This window comes from Leptopilina boulardi, unplaced genomic scaffold, assembly GCF_019393585.1.
Source record: "Leptopilina boulardi isolate dan_hultmark-lab unplaced genomic scaffold, ZJU_Lbou_2.1 LbouV2_351, whole genome shotgun sequence".
Classification (NCBI taxonomy): Eukaryota; Metazoa; Arthropoda; class Insecta; order Hymenoptera; family Figitidae; genus Leptopilina; species Leptopilina boulardi.
The window spans coordinates 3,927,594-3,951,686 of NW_026137920.1; the positions used below are offsets into that span (position 1 = coordinate 3,927,594).

At 31.6% G+C, this 24,093-nt stretch overlaps 1 protein-coding gene and 1 long non-coding RNA gene across 2 annotated transcripts in view; one reads left to right on the top strand and one right to left on the bottom strand.

Moving 5' to 3' along the window:
- Positions 1–239: 239 nt before the first annotated feature.
- Positions 240–24,093, bottom strand: part of LOC127286226 (homeobox protein 2) — a 213,396-nt gene continuing 189,542 nt past the window's right edge. Inside the window, exons 5-9 of the mRNA XM_051312587.1 lie at positions 10,053–10,259; positions 6,126–6,286; positions 5,078–5,289; positions 4,415–4,690; positions 240–3,359 (exon numbers count right to left, since the gene is read on the bottom strand). Coding sequence (XP_051168544.1) covers positions 3,166–3,359; positions 4,415–4,690; positions 5,078–5,289; positions 6,126–6,286; positions 10,053–10,259 — 1,050 coding nt within the window. The 3' untranslated portion in view covers positions 240–3,165. The remainder of the gene's footprint in view (positions 3,360–4,414; positions 4,691–5,077; positions 5,290–6,125; positions 6,287–10,052; positions 10,260–24,093) is intronic.
- LOC127286240 (uncharacterized) overlaps positions 17,273–24,093 on the top strand; it is a 62,115-nt gene continuing 55,294 nt past the window's right edge. Inside the window, exons 1-3 of the long non-coding RNA XR_007843712.1 lie at positions 17,273–17,369; positions 20,696–20,805; positions 20,945–21,097. This is a non-coding gene — a long non-coding RNA (uncharacterized LOC127286240). The remainder of the gene's footprint in view (positions 17,370–20,695; positions 20,806–20,944; positions 21,098–24,093) is intronic.

The window sequence follows — 24,093 nt, forward strand, 5'->3', positions numbered from 1 at the left end:
TAATTATTAATAATTTTTTTAAAAAAACCGCAGTAATTGGAACAAAATCACAAAATATAGTATTTAAAATATTTTGCAAACAATTATATATTTTTAATTATTAATTAGTTGATTAATTGGAAATTAGTAATTTAAAAAAATGGTAATTAATTATTATTTATTAATAATTAATAAAAAAAACCGCATTAATTGAAACAGCTACAATAATAACTCTTACAGTAAATAAAAAGTACATCGTAAATAATTGCGAATTAAGTTTATTTATTATTTCGAGTGTTTTTTTTTTTTTTTTTTTAATCATGTTACAGAAATACAACTCGATCTGTAAAAAATACAGTTCGACGCATTTTTCGTTTATTATACATAATATAAGCTTATCGAACGGATAAAACTATGTTAATGGAAAAAAAATTTAATTAATTGTCATCGGAGATTATCGTTAAAGTTTTTAAGATATTTACAATTAGCTCTAGTTTAATGGTATGTATATGTACACACATACAAATTAGCACCAAAAAAAAAAAAAAAATTTATGTAAATTAGTCGAAGGTAATGCAAGCGTCAGTTTTCATTTTTTTTTGTTTTTTTTTTCTCTTTTTCAATAATTGTTACAATATTTTTCGTTGATTTTTCACGATACATAGATATAGTTAAAAAAAAACATTCGTTAAGGTTTCTCTTTCTCTCTCTCTCTCTCACTCATACATTCTCATTTTTTTCTAAAATTAAAAAAAATTTTCCAATAATAGAAAATTTCAAAATTTTAAGAAATATAAAAAATCCTAAGTAAATAAAATCGTTATTATCAATCGTTATTATATTTAAAATAAAAATTATTTATTTTTTTAGTAACAAAAATTGAAAATTTTCCTTTTTTTAAAATTTTATCCACTGAAAATTGATCGCAAGTGATAGCCTCAACCTTCAATCTATAGAATAAATAAATTAATCTTTTTATAGTCAACAAAAAAATTTTTTTTCGATTATTTTTTTATGACTTAAGATTCATTTACAACAAAACAAAAAATACTTCCTCTATGAGAAAGAAAAAAAAATTATTATTATTATTATAATACGGCTTCTTTCTTTCACTGTTATATTTTGATTTATCTCGAAATTGCAGCGAGTTTTTGTTTATATTTTACAAGATCCTAACAAGTGAAAAATGGCACAGATTCACGGTGAGTTATAATATAAATAATATAATATATATACTTTTTTTTTTCATTTTATTCTCAATCACAAAAAAAAGAAGCTTCGTAAAAGACTAATTTTTTAAGCCTCAATTAAAAAAGAGAAAATTTTCTTTTTCCTCATCTAAAGCAAAAAAAAAAAATTTATTTCATTAAAATAAATTTTGTAGAGAGAAGGTTACGCAATATCACCAGCGAATATTTTTCAAAAAAAAAAAAAAGAAAATGTTATTTTTTTCCAATAAAAATAAACTACTATTTTTTGTTTAATAAAACAAAGAATTTTTATAAAACAAACAAAATTTTAATAACAAAATTTTTTTATTATACAAACAAAAATAATTTTTTACACCCAGAAAAAATTTTTTTGTTTACTTTTAATTGTAATGAAATTTTTTTTTTAGCACACTTAATACAGAACCACTGATGTGTTACGTAACAATAATAATGTTTTAATTATGTTTCGGTAACACAAGTTTGTAACATGATAATAATGATATTCTTGTAAACGTAGAATTCCATATTTTAAAACGTTAAACATGTTTTACAATTTTTATGTTATGTTTTTGTTATATTACACAACTAAGATTACCGTTACGTTACACATAACGATTTTAGTTAGGTAACACGTAACGTTCTTTGTTAAAAAGTCTGTGTTACCGTTACGTAACACATAACGATTATTGTTCAGTAAAATCAAATAAAATATATTTTTGTTACACGACTAATGTTACCAGTACGTAAAAGGTAACGTTTTTTGTTACGTAACGTAACGAAAAGTGTTATAGTTACGCAACAATGAATGTTAAAGTAACGTAATATGACGATTATCGTAACCTGGAAGAGTTACTATTACGTGACTTGTAACACTTCTCGTTACGTTACGTAACAAGGAGTGTTACCGTTACGTAACACAACTATTTTCGTTACATAATTAATGTTACTTTAACGTAACTCAGTGATTTTCGTCTCGTAATTATTGTTACCGTTACGTAACACATCCTTGTTATTATAACGTTACTAGTTACATAACTAATGTTTCTTGTTAGCGTTAAGTAATACGTAACGCTTTTCGTTACGATGCGTAACAAGAAGTGTTACCGTTACGTAATTCAACGATTTTTTTTCATACCGTTACGTATCATATTCATGATACTGGAATGCTAGTAGTTATACAACAAATGTTGTTGTTACTATTACGTAACACGTAACGCTTCTTGTTACGTTGCGTAACAAGCAGCTTTACCGTTACGTAACACAACGGTTTTTTTTTCATAAGTAATGTTATCATTACGTAACACAGTCTTGTTACTTGTAACTCTACTAGTTACACAACAAATATTACTTGTTACCATTAAGTAACACGTAACGTTACTCGTTACGTTACGTAACACAACGATTTTCGTTACATAACTAGCGTTACCGTAATGTAACAATGATTTTCGTTATACGACCAGTGTTACTGTAACGCTCAAAAGTAACGTAACGGTTTTTTAAGAAAAAATGTAAAGTTTTTTATAACGTAACGTAACATTAAAATTAGTGTGTTACATTATTTTGAACGTTTCATTTTGGTAGTTTGAAAAAAAAAAATTTTTTTCAAGTTTAATATTTATATAAAAACCTTAACTGGGTGTTTTTTTAGCAAAGCTAAATTTTTGATTTTTTTTAATTTTTGCTACTTTCTCGTTAGTAGGCAAAATTGTTAAAAGTGGATTAAGGATTATTATCGATTGTCTTCAATTTGCACAAATTTTAAATAGAAGATAAATCGCATTAACGCTCAGCGCTTGTTACACACATATATATATTTATATAATTTGTTTTTTTTTTAATCTGAAAATTTATATAATATATATTTATATAAAATTTTATAATATTTATTTTTATATATATATATGTCTTATTTGCAATAGAGTTTTTTTCAATTATAAAGAAACTCGAGACTAGCATTGGTCAATGGCCTTTACGTTCAGGACCGAGATTTCTTGCTTTTTAACTTGAACCATCCTGCACTTTTGTTGGGGTCGCGTGGAACGGAAGTGGATCTGTTTAGTTCCGGCCTAGAACTCACGCTGCGAGATTTGCTGGCCAACGACTCCGTGGAAACTGTTCTGTCCACTTTTTGCTTGTCTTTTGACTTCAGCGTGCTTCGATTCATTGTTCCTATAATGATAATTAAAAAATTAAAATTCTGTTTTATTTAATAAGTAAATAATTCGATTTGAAAATATTGATTTATTAATAAATTTAATTTATTTCTTTTTCCAAATTTATTTTTATATTTAATTTTATTAATTATTGAAGAAGTTTCTATATTCGAACGGAAATTTTTTTTAAATTAAAAATTTTATTATAATTATTTTTGAATTAAAAAAATTTCAAATTAAAAATAAAATTTTTAAATAAATCTAATTTGATTTTCTTTTAAATTTAAATTTATGAATGCTTATTTTAAATGAAATATTCAAATTTAATTAATTTATAATTACAGATTTTATTTTAATAAATTAATTTTAAACAAAGAATTTAAATTTTACATTTTACTTTTAATTTAACACTAAAATTTTATTTTTATAGAGTTAAATTTTTTTATTTTATTTAAAATTTTAGTTAGAAAAATATATTTTCAGTTTCTGTCATGTTTCAGTTCTTTTTTTGTTTCTTTGAGAATTATCATTTGATATAGTTAGGTTAGAAATATTGCGCGCGCAGCATGTGAAGAGTGGGAATTCACGAGCTCTGAAAGATAGAAATTCCCCCACTCTACGAGTGATGCGCGCGCAGTATTCTCAATAAGATACTGCTCCATTTTCGAAGTATTTAATTATTATTAATGGTAAAAAATTTAATAATTAATTACAAAATAAATAAAATATCATCATAAACATAAAAATTATTTAATAAACAAAAATTTATTTAATTAATTTAATGACAAAAAATATTATTAAAATTTAAGATAGATATTTAATTGCAATTTTTTTTTAATTTCTTACTTCTTTAAAGTAATCAAATTATTTTCTAATGTTTCAAAAAATTTGAATTAACTAATAATTTTTGTTCTTCTCTAAAGTAATTATTTTTTTTTTTAATTTCAAGAAAAATTTTATTTATTTGATTAATTATAAAAATAATTATAACATTTTTCTTCATGAATTATAAAATTATAATTATGAGAAGTTAATTGTGATTAAAAAAAAAAAAAAAAAAATGAAACTTGCCTGTTTTAGACAAATTGTCCTTGCTCCGACGAGGATCTTTGCCACGACGACTGAGAGTCTCGCGACTTCTTTGTCTGCGCTTCATTGTTATCATTGGTTTTTGATGTTGTTGTTGATCGTAATTTATTTCAAATGGTTCACGATAGTGTTTTGGTCTCCATGGTGCAAGGACACTAACACTTCTTGATACGGTCCTCGTGTGGGCTTGAAGAGGACGATTTAATTCTTCACGACTTGCTGCTCGGCGTCTTTCGTTCGGTCCAGGAATTTCACCGACTTTTAGAAGAAATTGAAAGAAAAAAAAAATTCCATTAACAAATAATTACAAATTTTTTTTTTAATTAAAAATAAAATATGGTTTTTGGGATCAAAACATTTTTATATACCAAGCAAAGAATTTATTATTATTTTTTATTATTATAATTATTATTATTTTATAATTATTTATTTTAAATATTTATTATTATTACTATTATTATTTTGTTTATTTATTTGTATTATAGAAAAATGTTTTTTTTATTGAAGATTGGAATAATAAAATTAATAAATAAAAAAAACATGTGTAAGTAAAATTAAGCAAATAAACTAATAAATTTATTGTAGGAATCGACAGGAAAGAATAAGGTAAAATTGAAATTGACAAAATAAAAATTATTATCTCACCTGTGGCAGCGTGAAGATAAACAACGGATCTTTGTGATCTTTGGGAATTCTGGCTTTGTTGACTGCTGTCGCCTGTGGTGCTTTCCCCAGACGACAAAGCGCTCTCATTGAGCCTCGATGGTTTCCTCGGACTCGTTATAATTCCTAAATTACGTCTCGATGAATTCGTTACATCACGCCTCGTTGAAGCGTGGTCGTCATTTCGTTTATTTCTAAATCAAAAAGAAAAATCATTATCAAATTTTTATTTTCTTTCTAAAATTTCTTTATTACTGAGAAAAAAAAACTGAACTCTAGTGAGTAGCAATCATTTTGAAATTTGAACTGAAAATAATACTGACTCAAATAATAATCTGTTTTGACTCTTTTTGAGTTTTTAGTGAAATGTTAAATTATCGTAGACAAACAAATAATTACTTAGAAAAATATTAAATAAAATAATTGTTTTTAATAAAGAAAAACGTTGAGCCTAAAATTTTAATTCTCAAAGTTGATTTACACAAATTAAGGAAATTAAATAGTGTTTCCCTGTTCCCTCATATATTTATCCCAATTATTCATTATCTAGTATGAAACACTTGCTTTTAGCCACTAAATCCAATACGACGCACTAATCACATTCAACAAATTTCTTCTTAATTTTTTTTCTCTTTTCAATATTTTATTTAATTTGGTTGGTTTCCATTGTCCCCACTCGTCAATTGTCATAATTTACCTCAAATACCGCAACCTGCTCTAGTAAAAATTTAGTAACTTTTAATTTTAACAAGAAAGTCACTAAAATTTTAGTAGAGCAGGGTGCGGTAGTTGACGAGAATTATCACAAATGGCGAGTGGAGACAATGTAAACCAACCATTTACAAGATTCTGCAGTACTACCAACATATGAAAATATCACAATGTCAAACATAACCTATATTTTTACAGTTTATTTCTATTCAGATTCATTTTGAATAACGTGAAGTTATCTTCTAACTTATTTTGTTCCAAACTCATAACAAACATGAGTCCAGTTTTTTTTTTATTTTTCAATAAAAAAAACACCTACCTTCGATCAAGATTCGATGATATTGATTCCTGATCCGTATCGCCAAAAAATCGTAAATTCTTCTGCACAGATGCTCGCTCGGGTGCTGATGATGCTTCCTCGTCCTCAGTGCCAGTTGTCAGTATTTCACTTTCCGGTATCCTTGGCTTCTTATCAATTGGCTGTAGAAAAAAAGCAAAAAAAAAAAAAAAAATTCTCGTTTTAGATATCATCTGTGTAAAAATTTCAGAAAAACGTTTTTCACGTCTTGGGACTCTTTGAAGTATTATCATCATCACTTCTGGTAATCCGCCCCTGAAGATGATTTTAGCTGATAACGTTGATGTATAGTGAGAAGAGGGCGCAAAAAGGAAAAGGTGGTTTTTTTTTCTTCTTCCCGAATACAAAAGGCACGAATCCTCTCATCGATTTCTGAATAAGGGGGATCCAAAAAAAAAGGGTGAAAAAATGGCAACTCCACACCACGCGGCGGCGTCTTGATGAGTCATGACCCCATGGGTTGGCTCATTCGATAGATCACCAAGCATGGCGAGATTCACGCGCACGCAATCAACTCAAATGGCTATCATGTACCTCTTTCTCTCTCTCTTTCTACCGTTTTTTTCTGTTTCTATCGTTCTTTTGCAGAAAGAGAGAAAGAAAGATAGAAACAGAAAAAAGTGGCAGAGAGAGAGAGAGAGAGAGAGAGAGAGAGAGAGAGAGAGAGAGTACCGCCTAGGATTGGAATCAGTATCTGGGAGAGATTATTCCGGGAACGATGGTTAGCTAGGCAGACTCTCGGCACTTAATCTTGCGATTAAATTAAACCACAGAGCGCGGAGTTAGTTAAGCATTTAATCAAACTGGTAATTGGAGGTTGTTCTAGTCTAATGGCCCTCTCGCGCAACGGCTTTGGAAAATCATTGATGACTGATGAATGCATCGCTTCATCCACTAATATATGTCTCGATAACATAGACCCCTGTGACCTCCATTCTACCGCAATATTATCATTCATCAACACTCTTTGTCAGAAATCAATCTTCCATACCTAAAAATTAATAATATTTTCCCCTCCTCAATCATCGAAACATATTTTTTGCGACTATGACAATTCGATCATGCAATATTCAAAATGTATATATATATATATATGATTTAAACACGATGTTCGTGAAAAAATATAACTCTTCACGTTTTGCAAAAGAACGTGCAAGCATGCTTGGGTTATAATTTTTTTTTTTTTAAAGGGAGCGGAGGGGATTGAGTACGTTGCGGTACTGAGTCAAGTTTTGTGGCATGATCTTCCGAGTTTATGTACGTCAAAAAGAACCGTTATTCATCACGGAAAGAGAGAGAGAGAGATCGCCCACACGTGCTTTTGGCGAGAGCAACATACATGTTCTGTTCATAATCAGAAGATGACCAATTTGACCAGGTTTATTTGGATCGAACGAATGTAATGATGATGTCATCACTAGGATTCGCATTAATAGAGAATACCAATTTTGGATATGTGAAACTAAATCCTATATTCGATTATTAAAATGGAAGATTAATTCCCGAGGGTTTTTTGGTTTTAGATGGTGGAAACTTAGAAGAAGTTTGTATATATAGATGTAATAAGTCATATGAGTGGGTTTTATGGAAAGAGATAAATGACATAAAAAGGGAACGAGTTTATCCGAAGGACATGAAAATGAAGCAATATTCGAAAAAGAACCAGAAGAAGCATTAAGTACTTTTAAAATTATTAGCTACGTTTTAGCTGTAAGGGTCTGTTATTATAGGAGACTTACTTTAGTCAATAAAAAACTGTTAATTTAACATATATTTAACACTGCAGTAGCTACACAATCAAAGATTGCTAATTATTAAAAAGGTTTTTTTTTGAACAGAGGAGCTATAAAGTCACCTAAACGATTGTTGTGGATGAAGAACGGATTTTCATAAACTGAAGACGATATCAGTCATCTAGAAGATTTCTAAGGATAAAAAATGGTTTTGCATTGAACAAAGGGGCTACAATCATCTGGAAGATTGCTACATATTAAAATGGGTTTTCTTGTGAACAAAGGAGCTATAAAGTCACCCACAGGGTTGCTGGGGATGAAAAATGGATTTTCATAAAACGAAGACGATATCAGTCATCTAAAAGATTGTTAAGGATTAAAGGGGCTCTCTATTAAACCTAAAACCTCTACTTTCATCTAGAAGACTACTAGGGATAAAAAATGGTTTTTCATTGAACAAAGGAGCTACAGTCATCTGGAAGATTGCTACTTATTAAAAAGGGTTTTTCATTGAACAAACGAGCTATAAAGCCACCTAAAGGATTACTACGGATGAAAAATAGATTTTCGTAGAACGAAGAGGATAATAGTCATCTAGAAGATTGCTACAAATTAAAGGGATTTTTCATTAAACTTAAAACGTATACAATTATCTAGAAGACTGGTATATGGATAAAAAAATGGTGTTGCATTGAACAAAGGAGTTACAGAGTCATCTAGAAAATTGCTACTGATTAAAAAGGGGATTTCATTAAACAAAATAGCTACAAATCTAGAAGATTAATACGGATGAAAAAGGGGTATTATAGAACAAAAAAGCTATTCAGTCATCTAGTAGACTGCTACGAATGAAAAAGGGTTTTCCATTGAATAAAGAAGCTACAAAATTATCTTAAAGATTGGCAAATTTTAAGAAGAGTTTTTTAAAACAAAATAATAATCTGAAGGATTGCTACGGCTTAAGAAGGGTTTCATTGATCAGATGAACTATACAGGCAATTTAAGAGTTTTCTGTAGATTAAAAAGGGAGTTTTATTGAACCAAGGAGCTATACAGTCGTGAAGAAGATTGCTACGGATTTAAAAGGGGTAACAAGTAATAAAGGAGACCGAACATAGGTGCTATAAAGTAACCCATAGGAATGCTACGGATGAAAAAGGTATTTTTATAGAACATTAGAGGTATTTAGTCATCTAGAAGATAGCTACAGATTAAGAAGGGTGTTTCATTAAAATAAAAAGTAAAAACCTATACAGTCATCTGGAAGACTGCTACGTATGAAAAATGGGTTATCATTGATCAAAGGAGCTAGAGACAGTCATCTAGAAGATAGTTACGGATTAAAAAAAAGTTTTTTCATTAAATCAAAAAGCTATACAATAACCTAGAAGATTGCTACAGATGAAAAATGATTTTGCATTGAACAAAGGAGCTACACAGTCTAGAAGACTGCTACGGGTGAAAAATGGTTTTGCATTAAACAAAGGAGCTACACAATCTAGTAGATTGTTACGGATGAAAGAGGGTGTTTCCTTGAACAGAGGAGCTATACAGTCACCTGAAGAATTTCTGCAAATGAAAATGGCATTTTCGTTGAACAAAGGAACTTTACAGTTATATAGAGGATTGCAACGGATTGAAAAGAGGCTTTTTTAAATTGAGGACTTATACAGTTAATTTGGGATTTTCTGGAGATTAAAAAGGGGGTACGTATAGAAAAAATGGTTTTCATTTAACAGAGGAGCTATTTAGTCTTTTAGAATATTTAGGGGTATCAAAAAGGCGTTTTCTTTGAACAGAGGAGCTATACAATTGGAAAACAGTAAACGTAAGTTTTTAGTATTTTGGAATCATCTAATTTTGTAAAATTCAAATAGAGTTTAATCTAAATTTTTAATTACATAATTTTTTTTCAGTTTGGTTAGAAGTTTTCCTTAAGAAGATAAGAAGAAACATTTTGTTTGAAAAAGGTTTTCAGTTGAAAACAGTAAAGGGAAATTTCGAATGTATTAGAATCATCAAAGTTTTTAAAATACAAACAGTGGTTTATCAGTAGTAATTAAAGGATTTTTAGAAATATTTTTGGTTTGGTTAAAGGATTTTCATTGATCAAAGGAGCTATCATAATTTAGTAACTATAGAAAAAAAAACTTACCTTCGAATTTGATTTCGTTTTCCTCGAAAGGGATTTAAACCATCCCTTTCGCTCTGCCTCTTGACCTTGATTATCTCTGGTGAGGGTGTTTTTGTAGGGTTCCTCTTCTCTTGTTAGTGTTCCAGTTGACCTGGACAATCTTGACGGCTGAGGGGGACTGGGACTTCCACTTGGGGTCGATAGTCGCCTCCGCTGACTATAATCATCCTGCAAAACAAATTGAGAAACAAAATTTACTATTTGTTTCAATCATATATAGGGATGTTAAAAAAATTAAATTATTTCAGAAATAAAATTATCAGCTAACGAAATGTCTAGACAGTATTTTTTGTTTCCTTTTTCGGCGCAAAATGGTGTTAGGGAATTCCGTCGGAAATTATTATTGTTGACCCAAATGGAGCTTTTGTAAATCTTTTCCGAACTTCATTCCTAAACCTTTTTTTCTAAGTTGATAAGGAATTCTTTTCCGTTGGTAAATTTTTTTACCAATTTTTTTTTGTCAAAATAGAAATTAAAAAAGAATCAAGGTAATATAACGTACAGTTTTGTCCGCTTCCTAGGTTGCATTGTGTAATCGCGTGCTGACGCTGAAAATGACTGTACAATAGACACACTCGAGTGTAAACACGGGGTACTTAGCATCGAGCGTATATATCATTAGAGCTTCCGATTCTTGGTGTGTCTTGCGAAAAGGAGAAGTGAATGGAACTCTCCTTTCTCTCTTTCTTTCTCTCGTTTTAGCCACGTGGGTGGTAGCGTCCAGTAGACCCGAAAGGTTACATCTTACCCTCTCTGTCTTTCTCTATCGTTAAAATAGTGACCAAGAAAATAAGTCGCGTAATGATGGTTCGTATTCGCTAAATGCCCTCACATTACTCGCCACCAATAATGATCCGGCGCGGTCTTTCATCTCATAATCTAGAAACTTCGAAAGAGAGAGAGAGAGAGAGAGAGAGAAAGAGAGTTATACTGCCCCCGAGGGACAAAAAATGTGAAAATTGTCGAGGCGACACTCATGCACAGTCCGTGACCGTGATCATCATTATCGTCATCGCCAACATCATCATTATCATCATCATCATCTTCATCATCATCGTCATTATCATTCTCATGATCGTCGGCGTCTTAATCGTTACCTTGTAGTTCATCTGCGCCACTCACTGTGAACAAATTTTTTCCTCTCCTGTTTTTTTTTACAACTCGCAGTCTCATCTCGGTAGGTAGAACAAAAGTGAAGAAAAATCAAGTTTGAATTCTTCGCTAAATATCTCTATAGAGATATAATAAAATAACCTAATTAGTGTTCTAACCCTTAACTGGCACAATTTCACTTTAAGGGTTAATTTTGATCCAAATTTTTGAAAAATGGTAATATTAAGAACCTTTTTTTTATTGTGGGATTGAATGCGATATAAATAGAGGGACAGAGATGGGTTTTAAGCTTTCGATTGGCAATATAATAACATATCACGTCCGATGGGAGTAAGCAATGCAGTCTTAAGTGACTTACAATGAATAGCCCATATCGTGGAATCATCTGCATAGTACGAAGCGAGCGCGCTTCCCTCGTCCTCTCCATATATATATATATATGCGAGCAACAATATCGCGTGTGCCTTCCATAACGAGTCTCGAGGATGTGGTACCCTAGAGGCATTGTGACCCACGCACCGCCCTGCTAACTCTCTTGTGGCCTTCCTTCTGTGTCTTCCCTTTCCTCTCCCTTTTGCTCTACACTCACGGAGAATGCGTTTTATACCCGGCTACTCATGCCTTCTTTCGCGTGGGTTGAAAGATTGGGCTAGGTCGCTTACACACGCGTGCGGACCTCCAACCGTGTACATTCATTTTCTGATCGGTAAATCTCACTTTATGATGATGATGATGATGACGATGCAAAAATCAGAATTTGCATTAAAAAAAAAAAAAATATGTCTGTCCCAATTCTAGAATTATACCCTCTGAAAATGGTAAGAGAGAAGATTGACTTGCTGTGTTTCTTACAAGGTCGTCCACTTTATGGCAATACCACAGAATTTCTAGGAGTAGCATCTGATGGAAAACCGGATGAGCAATGATCGACGGTACGAGCTACCATTAATAACAGAGGGCAAAAGTGGATTTTTTTTTAGAGAGAGAGTAAACTTTAAGCCTCTTCTGATAGTCGATAGTAATAACAATTCTCGGTAATAACTCCAGGGAGTCGAGTATGTAAATCCATTTTCTTTACAATTTCCATTTCCACTTCAATTCCACTTCAGATTTTTTCAATTTCCATTGCTAATTTTATTTTCACTTCCACTTTTTCGAATTTCCACTCTATCATTTCCATTTTCTCTTTCTTTAATTTTCATTTCCGCTTTTACTAATTTCCACTTCCATTTTCAGTATTCCTAACTTCCACTTCTATTTTTGCAATTTTTACTTTCATTTGCAACTTCATTTTCCTTATTTTTCTCTCCTTTCCATTTCCACTTTCATTTCCACTTTTTTAATTTCCATTCCGATTTCCATTTTCACTATTTCTGATTTCCACTCCCACTTACCTTTTCCATTTTTTTTCACGTTCCACTCCTACTTTTTCAATATTTTTTCCTACTTCTTTTTTTCTAATTTCCACTTTCATTTTCTCCTTCACTTTTACCAATTTCCATTATACTTTCTCAATTTCCACCTGCACTTTTCCAATTTTCATTTCCATTTCTACTTTATTTCTATAGTTTTCACTTCCATTTCCACTATTTTTTAAATTTCTGCTTCAAATTTTTTCAAGTTTCTCTTCCGACTTCTTCTCTGTTCATTCCCACTTACATTTTCACATATACTTTTATAATTTTTATTTTCATTTCCACTTTTTCTATTTTCCATTTCCATGTTCACTATTTTAAATTTCTGATTTCATTTTTTCAAATTTCACTCCCACTTTTTCTAATTTCCATTCCCAATTTTTCTTTTTCCATTTTCATTTTTTCAGGATTTTTCTCTGACTTTTTCATAACAAATTACATTAACTGACTTTTCCAGGTTTTCCAGGGAATCGATTATGTAATTCCATTTCCATTTCCACTTTCACTTTTTCTAATTTCCATTCCCACTTCCATTTTCACTTCTACTTTTTCTAATTTCTATTTCCACTTACAAAGTAAAAATTAGAAAAAGTGGAAGTGGAAATGGAAATAGAATTACATAATCCAGGGGGTCGATTATGTAATTCCATTTCCACATCTACTTCCACTTTTTTTCATTTCCAATCCCACTTCCATTTCCACTACCATTTCTATTTCTACTTTTGTAATTTTCATTCCGACTTTTATTTACACTTTTTCTAATTTCCACTCCCACTCCCAATAAAAATTATGAAAAGTGGAAATTGAAGTGGGAGTGGAAATGAGAAAAAATGGAAATGGAATTACATAATCGACCCCCAGAAAGCGCATAGCAACCATGAAGTGAAAATTCAATAAAATGGAAACGTTTGTTGGAGTGAAAATAGGAATAGTGCAAATGAGAATAGAAATAGGAAACTGGAAGAGCGGAATTGAAAATAGGGAAGATGAAAATAGGAAACTGGAAAAAGTGGAAGTAGAAATTAAAGTGGAAAATGGAAATAGGAAACTGAAAAATTTAAAGTGAAAATTAAAGTGGAAATAGGGAAAGTGAAAAATGGAAATAGGAAACTGGAAAAGTGAAAGTGAAAGTTATAGTGGAAATACGAAAAGTGGAAATAAGACACTTAAAAAAGTGAAAGTGGAAATAGGGAAAGTTGAAAATGGATATAGGAAACTAAAAAAAATGGAAGTGGAAATAGGGAAAGTAAAAAATGGAAATAGAAAACTGGAAAAGTGGAAAATGGAAATAGGAAACTGGAAAAAGTGGAAGTAGAAATTAAATTGGAAATAGAGAAAGTTGAAAATGGATATGGAAAAGTGGTAATAGAGAAAGTTGAAAATGGATATTGGAAACTGGGAAAGTGGAAGTGGAAATAAGGAAAGTGGAAAATGGAAGTAAAGAAACTGGAAGAGCGGAATTGGTAATAGGGAAAGTGTAAAATGGAAATAGGAAACTGGAAAAAGTGGAAGTAGAAATTAAAATGGAAATTGGAAACTGGAAAAGTAGAAGTGAAAATTAAAGTGGAAATAAGGGAAAATGGAAATAGGAAACTGGAAAAGTGAAAGTGAAAATTAAAGTGGAAATACGAAAAGTGGAAATAAGACACTTAAAAAAGTGGAAGTGGAAATAGGGAAAGTTGAAAATAGATATAGGAAACTAAAAAAATGGAAGTGGAAATAGAGAAAGTGAAAAATGGAAATAGAAAACTGGAAAAGTGGAAATAGGAAAAGTGGAAAATGGAAATAGGAAACTGGAAAAAGTGGAAGTAGAAATTAAATTGGAAATAGAGAAAGTGGAAAATGGATATTGGAAACTGGGAAAGTGGAAGTGGAAATAAGGAAAGTGGAAAATGGAAATAGGAAACTGGAAGAGCGGAATTGGAAATAGGGAAAGTGGAAAATGGAAATAGGAAACTGAAAAAGTGGAAGTAGAAATTAAAATGGAAATTGAAAACTGGTAAAGTGGAAGTGAAAATTAAAGTAGAAATAGGGACAGTGGAAAATGGAAATAGGACACTTGAAAAAGTGGAAGTGGAAAATGGTAATGGGAAACTGGAAATAGTGGAAATGGGAGTAAAAATTGTAAAAAGTTGAAGTGAAAATATACGTATATATTTATACATAATGGACACCTAGAAGTATCCTAAATCTTGGTGAATATTTTCTTAAAATTACCAAAAAAAACGTATTCCTAATCTTTTATCTCAATTCTCCTTATTGAAACCCCCTTCCCCCCCACCTCATGCTTAATTCATTGGAAATTTATTGAATTATCTCGAAAGCAAACGGTTCTCTTGTGACTTCCGCTCTGCACGAGTATACTGGTACAAATATCATGATACAAAACGAATAGATAATAGAGCTGCACAGGTTGTTGTTGTTGTTTCGCGGGGGGGACACACACTCTATCCAACCTGGTATCTCTACTTATATACATTCGACGAGACCTTATACAGTTGGACACACACTATATACATGAACATATTGATCACACTGAAAATGCCGCTGCATATAGATTCTCTTCTTCTGTGGCTAGTAATGTGCGCGCGAGAGATGAATCTTGCACTCCCGCAAGTTCCTAGTTCAGCTTAACAAAATTCGAATCCAATACTCTCCTTCTTTCTTTCTCTCGTGGAGAGACCAATGTCTATGGATGTTCAATGTGCGGCAAGGATAGAATCCTATCGGCAAATTGCAATCGCAACGTTGAGACTGCCTTGTCGGCGCGCGGCAAATACCGGTGCAGGCCAACGAACGGAATATATATAAGGAAGACTAATATCTAAGCATTGTTTTCTTGTTCAAGAATAAGATTACTATATGCCTTGTCTAATGATTGATATGGCAGATTCATTATCAATTTGAACATTTGTCAGCTAGGGATAATTAGTTGTTGTTTAAAAAATAGTTTTACCAACTTTCATTAAAAGTTAACCCTATTAGCACCATATGGGTCCAGTAGACCCGAGCATTTTCTCGAGCTCAAATTAATTGAATGCGTGTTTAGTTTTTGAATATTTTTTATATTTTAATATATTAGTTTCACATTAGTACATAATAATTTTAAGAAGAACACTGTAAAAAGAAAGTACTAAAATAGTACCGATTTTAGGTATCAAAATAGAACCAAATGACAATTTAGTACCTAAAGTCGGTATTAAATTAATACCTTTCGTTTTACAGTGAAAAAGGGTTTTTCATTGAACAGAGGAGTTATATTTAGAAAATTTTGATGTGTTAGAAAATGAATTTCGTTGAACGAAGGAGCTACACTGTCATCTAGAGGATTGCGTCTACGAATTAAAAGAAGGTTTCATTGAACAAAGTAGCTGTACAGTCGTCTAGATGATTTCTACGGATTAAAAAAGCGGGGTTTTGTTAAATAAAGAAGCTATACAGTTATCTAAAGAATTGCCACGGAATAAAAATATGCGGTTTTCATTGAACAAAGGAGCTATATATGTATAATATTTTCCGGTTGCATTCAAAATCGCTGTCTACTAAAATTTGAGTAATTATTATTAACCTAAATACAGAGCAATAACAATTAAATTCAGAATTTCTAATCTTTAGTCCATATTTCTTTTGGACAAAAAAAATTGCTCTTTGATCTACTTAGCCAGAACAGCGGTTTTTATTGCAACTGCCAAATGATAATAAAGTACAGTGGCAGTTGGTAAAGGATCTAATTACTTTGCAGATTTTCTATAGATATTTTTTGATTTGCTGATTAGGGATTCGAAGTCCAAATCACATTTGTCAGTTTTCGTCTTCCACATTAGCTATTGCTAATCTATAAAAAAAAAAAATTCATTCTCTGCTGTACTGACTCAGAAAGTTCAACTAATTAATTTTTACAATTTTCTAATTCGTTAATTACGAATTCGTTGTATTAATGATTTGTCAGTAGACAAATTAGGCATTAGAAGCTATTTTTCAACCTCTGGTCAAATCTATTCCCCCGGAAATTGAGTCTATCACATGAACTTTAGCAATTGTTATTTCTCACTGTAATCTCTGTTCGATTTGGCAAAAAAAAAAAAAAATACTTCTCTATATTGCACAAAACAAAACTAAATTAAAATAATAAATTCCTTCACGAGCACGAATTGTTTTACACAGAGGATTTCTAAGTCAGGTGCGGATTCGTTAATGGTAACTATTTCGAGAATCTTGCAATCTCACAGTTGAACCCTTCTAACCTCTTATCTGTCTCGTACCAACTTTTCTCTCTCTCTCTCTCTCTCTCTCACTCGCATTTTGAACGCTTTGTGGTTTGTTTCACGACTGTATCTCGTTTTACTCGTTTATGCTAGACTCGCGCTGTTATTGTTATTGCCTGTACTTATATTCGTGTAGGAAACTGATTGCTATATAGCATGAAGCAAACTGTGAGAAACATCATCGCACTAAGCTATATACATATAGAGTATGAAATGACAAGTGGTGGACTTAGATATATTTCACTTTGCAATGTCAGAAGAAATAACTTTGGCTTTATAATCATTTCAAAAACCCACCCACCGGAAGGCAGTTAGTGATTCACAACTCTGCGGATAAATTGAGAGATAGAGAGAGAGAGAGATAGAGAGAGATAGAGTAGTTGGAATCAACAATCAGCAGGAATCGCTTCATTAGTGCACACGGTCAATTTACGCGTTGAGAGAGAAAATGAAGCATCATTTGTGAGAAATTGGACGAATAAGAGGTGTGTTAGTGTTTATTTTGATTTTTGTCTTACCGCGAAAATGATATCGTGCGTTTGTCATGATGGCTTTTTTACGTCATCTCATTAAGAAGCTAATTTTAGAGTTCTTCTTTTTTTCTCCAATCCTTGACACGCAATATTACGCTTGGCTCATCCAGAAATATATAATTTCATTCCAAGAAATTGGTTCGAAAAAAAGGGATATGGTATTTTATAGCCACTTAATGTTTGGATTATAATTAGAAGCAGTTTTTAATTGAGTCACAAAGAGTTATAGATCATGAGGAACGCAATTGAATACTTTGGATAAAAAAAATCAAAATCGCAGTGGGCGATCGATGCCTCATCATCTAGAGGTCGATTATGTACTTCCATTTCCACTTCCACTTTTTCTAATTTCCACTCCCACTTCTGTTTCCACTTACACTTTTTTCTAATTTTCATTCACACTTCTATTTCCATTATCAGTTTTTCCAATTTTCATTCACACTTCTATTTTCATTTTTTACTTTTTCAAATATTCATTCCCACTTCTATTTCCATTTCCACATCTTCTAATTACCCTCTCCCTTCCATTATTCTTTCCAATTTTTCTAATTTTCATTTCCACTTTCACCTTTTCCCATATCCAATTTTTCTAATTCCCCTTCCATTTTCGCTTCTTCCAATTTTCGCTTACCCTTCCATTCCCATTTCCACTTCTTTTAATTTTCAATCCTACTTCCATTTCCTCCTTTTTCCATTTCCACTTTTTCTAATTCCACCTCCACTCCCATTTCCACTTCTTTTAATTTTCAATCCCATTTCCTCCTTTTTTCATTTCCACTTGTTCTAATTCCACTTCCATTTCCACTTCTCCTAATTTCCATTCCCCATTCCATTACCCTTTCTAATTTTTCTAATTCCATTCCCACTTCAATTTCGATTTCCACTTTTTCTTATTTCCACTCCTATTTCTATTTCCACTTCTATTTTTTCTAATTTTCATTCACACATCTATTTCCATTATCAGTTTTTCCAATTTGCATTCACACTTCTATTTTCATTTTTTACTTTTTCAAATATTCATTCCCACTTCTATATCCATTTCCACATCTCCTAATTACCCTCCCCCTTCCATTATCCTTTCCAATTTTTCTAATTTTCATTCCCACTTTCACCTTTTCCCATTTCCAATTTTTCTAATTCCCTTTCCATTTTCGCTTCTTCTAATTTCCACTTACCCTTCCATTCCCATTTCCACTTCTTTTAAATTTCAATACCACTTCCATTTCCTCCTTTTTTCATTTCCACTTCCATTCCCATTTCCACTTCTTTTAATTTTCAATCCCACTTCCTCCTTTTTTAATTTCCACTTGTTCTAATTCCATTTCCACTTCTCCTAATTTCCATTCCCCATTCCATTACCCTTTCTAATTTTTCTAATTCCATTCCCACTTCAATTTCGATTTCCACTTTTTCTTATTTCCACTCCCATTTCTATTTCCACTTCTATTTTTTCTAATTTTCATTCACACTTCTATTTCCATATTCACTTTTTCTAATTCCACTTTGATTTATACTTCTCCTAATTTCCCCTCCCCCTTCCATTACCCTTGCCAAATTTTCATTCCCACATCCACTTTTTCCTATTTCCACTTCCAATTTTCTAATTCCAATTTCATGTCCACTTATTCTAATTTTCACTCCCCCTTCTATTTCCATTTTTTACTTTCTCTAATTTTCATTCCTACTTCAATAGAGGAAATGAGAAAAAGTGGAAGTGGAAATGTAAGTGGGTATGAAAATAAAAAAGTGTAAGTGTAAATAAAAATTAAAATAAAAAAATGCAAGTGGAAGTAAGAAGGGAAGTGGGAGTGAAATTAGAAAAAGGGGAAATGGAAATTGAAGTGGGAGTTAAAATGAGAAAAAAAATGGAAATTGGAGTGGAAATTAGAAAAAGTGGAAGTGAAAAAGAGGTGTGGTAATGAGAAAGTGGAAATTGAAGTGGGAAGGAAAATTAGAAAAAGTGGAAATGGCAGTGGGAATGAAAAAATTAAAAAATGGAAGTGGTTATGGAAGTGGAAATGAGATAAAGTAAAATTGAGAGTGATATTTAGAAAAAGTGGAAAGGGTAATGGAAGGGGGTTGGAAAATTAGGAGAAGTGGAAATGGAAATTGAAAATTAGAAAATGTTGAAGTGGAAATGGAAATGAAATTATAAAAATTGAAAATGAAAGTGGGTATGAAAATTAGAAAAAGTAAAAGTAGCAGTGTAAATAAGAAAAAGTGGAAGTGGAAATGTATTGAAAATGGAATTACATAATTAAAACCCCTCATTGTGGATGACTTCTTTTTCACCTAATATAATAATCCATTATGATATATAAAATCAGTGAAATAAAGAATAGTATTTTCCCTCAATTTATATACCATATACCGTTTGTCAAATTGTTGCGTTCACGAATGGTTTCGCTTGATTTGCTTTCAATGCTCTTAGCAGTGGCAGAAAGGAAACGTCCACGAAGAAGACATAGTGAATGTCAGAATCTTACGGATAGATCGTAGTCAGTATGGCAAAAGCAGTTGCCACGTCGATCACAAGGAAGAGAGAGAAAGAGAGAGAGAGAGAGAGAGAGAGAGAGAGAGAGAGAGGGTTGAGGGATCGAAGGACAATGGGGGATTTTCTCTTCCTAATGGCAGAGGTTGATCCAGCCACAGGAAGAGGACTTTGGCATCGGCAGACCACAGTAAATAGCCTCGGTATCGTGTTGCGAGTAATTGAACGGGCTTCATCTGAAGCCGCATTAACTATTGAGAACGGAATGAGAAGGAGAAAAGAGTAGAGAAGAATGAAGAAGAAGAGTACGTCTGTCTGTTTGTCGGATAGTGCTTGGGGTACGATGCCTACCCACCACACTATCCACTGGCGGCATAATGGCGTTGATACTGAGCTATCTCTCCTTCTCTCTTTCTCTCTCGGTGTACGTGAGGGCAATACCGTATTGTTATTTGTTGGGTTAGGTACTCCCTGCTCCCAGATCAAGTACCCGCATGTCTGAGATACGGCCAAGACTGGAATAATATCTTGCTCGCTTATTGTTACCGCCGCTTGTAGATGGATCATTCTATTATCGAGATAGCGATACGTGGCTTTCGTATACGCAACTATATATATATATATATATATATATATATATATAAATGCTCGAGTCTTCGACCTTCGTTCCCATCACACCTTCCAACCTTCAATTTCATTCATTTCTTCTTTTACAAATCCCCTTTTTTTTCATCATTTCCAAATTGTCTTAATTCTAATTCTTCTGATTTGTGAAATTTTGTTTTAGGCGACCAAAATTAAAAATTAGGCTTACATCATATATATCTTGAGGCATCCATTGGGATTCCACGACAATTTCTGAGAAGTTGCCGCTGCGGAAGAGATTACATAAAAGAGGTAATAATCCACGATTATATTCTTTGATCTCACAGTCTCTCGCGGTGGCAAATTGGTCCTTCAACGATTGCGATACTAATCTAAAATGTCTGGCAAATTAGATTGAATTGGGTTGTTTACATTTATCTTGCACTTTCAGGATCGTCTATATATATATTCAGGAAGATTGTGAGAATCTTTTCTGCCTGAATTATTGAGTCATCGTGGTTTTCATTGGATGAAGGGAACTACATTGACAACAGTAAATGGAAAACTTATGTTTTGGAATCACTTGAATTTTTTTTAAATTAAGGTCAGTGTAATTTAAGAATCATCTAAATTTTCAAAATATAAATAATTTTTCATCTAAGATTAAAAAGGGTTTTTATTGAACAAAGGAGCTATACAATTAAAAACAGTAATCAGAAAATTCTTATGTTTTGGAAGCATCTAAATTTTCGAAATATAAATAGTGTTTCAATTTTTTTCATGTTTAATAAAAAAAAATCTGGAATTAAAATAGCAGAAAAAGGTCCGAACTTTAGTGCCTAATATTACAAATAAAATGGTTTTCATTGAACAAAGAAGCTATCAAATTAAAAACAGTATACGAAAGTTTCTACGTTTTTAGTATTTTGAAATCATCTAAATTTTTAAAATTCCAACAGTGGTTTGCCAGCCATAATTTTAAGGATTTTTAGAAATAATTTTGGTTTCGTTAAAAGGTGTTTTTAAACAAAACATCTAACAAATAGAAACAGTAGATTATCATTCTTTGGAATCGTCTAAATTTTCTAAATGCTAATAGTATTTCATTGCAGTATAGTAAACTAAAGATTTTAGAAATATTTTTTACTTCTTTAAATTTGGTTAAAAGGGATTTTCATTGAAGAAAGGAGCTATATAGTTGCTAACAGTAAACGGAAAATTCTGCTGTTTTGAAAGCATCGAAATTTTCAAAAATACAAAGCGTTTTACCAGCAGTAATTAAAGGATTTCAGGAATAGTTACATACAGCATTTCACCATAACCATTTTAAAAAATATTAAAAATTTTAAAAATCTTCTAATCCTATTTAAAAATATTTGATTATAAGGAACAAAGGAGCTACAAAACTACAAACCTAAAGCAATTTCCAACAATCAGAAACAGTAAATATGTTAGAATATTAATTTAATACAGAGAATATACGCGCAAAGACCGAATAGAGAAATAAAATGTACACAAGGATTTTTGGCATGAAAAATAGTATATAGGCTTTATTTTGACAACGGGTAAACGAGGACTGGCTTCAAATTACCTGAGTACAGACCTTAGGACCTTCGTTCGGGGATGTATGTACATGAAGTGGGGAGATCATAAACTGACCCTTACAACTTTTCTTAAATTTCACTATTTGTATACATAGAAAATAAATATGTCGCAAATATAGTTGTAGTTGCAACAGTAAATAAAAAAAAATCCCAAATTATCAAAAAGAAATTTAGAAACAATTTTTTCTCATCTCTATTCGAAATTCTAGAATTAAACACACTCCTTTAGATCACAGCCAATGCGAAGAGGCAAATTGGTCCTTCAACGAACGCGATACTAATCTCAAGGTGTAGCAAATTAGATTGAATTGGGTTGTTTACTTTATCTTGTGTGCTTTCGGATCGTAGCCGATTGTGAGAACAGGATAAACTTTCCTCCCAGGCTCAGAATTGGCGCAGCAATTCTTTGATCAAAAAAAAAAAAAAGAAGAAGCAACCCAATAAAATCAAATGTGGTGAGAATTTTTGATGAAATTTGCTTCGAAGTGAAACGTGCCTTAGTGTTTGGGTTCATCGAACTTGATTACTAATCTTTTTTTTATCTTGGGCGATGGCTAATACACACGTTTGACAAACAATAGAGTTGGCGTAAAAGATTGCCGACCATCTCCATAGATATTAACGACTGTTGAAACTGTGGTCTAGTTTGTTTTTATGAGCCGTTAGGATTTTTGCCTGATTACCTCCAATACAGAACTTATTTTTCTAAAAAAAATGGTTATATTTCTCATCTTTGTTTTTTAATTCTAGATAAAATAAAATTTTTTGGTTGTTATTTTTTGCTTAATAATTCTTTTTTTTTGGTTAAAGAAAAAAGTAATAGATTTTGTTTCTTGATAGAGTATATATATAAGAGAGAGAATGAAGGGAAAAGGAAGAGGAAACTTTCTATGAAACGCTAATTATTTAAACGACGCTCATAACGGTCGTGGCGGGTATAATTAGAAGGACAATGCGTAAAAAGAAGAAGAGTCGTTAAGTAATTGCTAAGTGTAATTAGACATGCATCTGTTCGTGATAAATTTTACTTCTAGGCGTGAAAATAGCTAATTAAAATACTGGTCTTTTTTTCATCCATGTCTCCACCGGATGTTACAAAAGAAGCTTGATAATATTTCCTCTTATTTTTGCCACAATTGTCGCACTGTTTATCATTTTTACAAAAAAATTTCACGGTATGAAAATTTATTAATTTACCAAATTTACCTATTCGTTACTTTGTTTTCCATTGTTGGGAATCTAATCTAATTTTACATTATGTGGTTGAATATATATAACTTTCGGTTTCTTTTGATGCAGGTCAGTTGCATGACGAAAACATCGTCCTTCAAATATTGATTCGAACCACAGGAATTTTATCGAATTGTACAGATTTTATTACCCATTAAATTAAGATTTAAAATTTTGAATTTCAGTTCTTTGGATTTAAATCGTTGAAACAGTCAGTTAATCGAAAGGTGTTGGCAGGTGGATTATCACGCGTCGACAGGTATTTAAGTGAGAAACTGGATTGAATGGCTCTATTTCAGTAGAAATATCACGATGCCTTTTTTGCATCGAGGTTGAAGATTATAGGCTTTGGAATTGGTGCGAATGTTTCATTAAACCGTCAATGAGTTGTGCTCGAAACAGTTTCTAGAAATTTGTTGATTCAAAATTAATCCAAATAGCAAAAAATGGTTTTTCATTGAACAAATGAGCTACCTGCAAAATTTTTAACTTTGCAATCATCTAAAGTTTCATCAGCAGTAACTAAATTTAAAAAATATTTTTAATTTGAATAAATGGTTTTTCATTGAACAAAGGAGCTAGAAAATAGAAACAGTTGAAAATTCCACTATCTAAAATAGCAAAAAGAGGTTTGAACTTTAGTGCCTAATCAAATGGTTTCCATTGAACAAAGAAGCTATTATTAAAAACAGTTAATGAAAAAAATTTTTGAATCTAAATTTTAAAAATCAAATACAATGATCTTGATTTCTTGGTTTTGCAACAG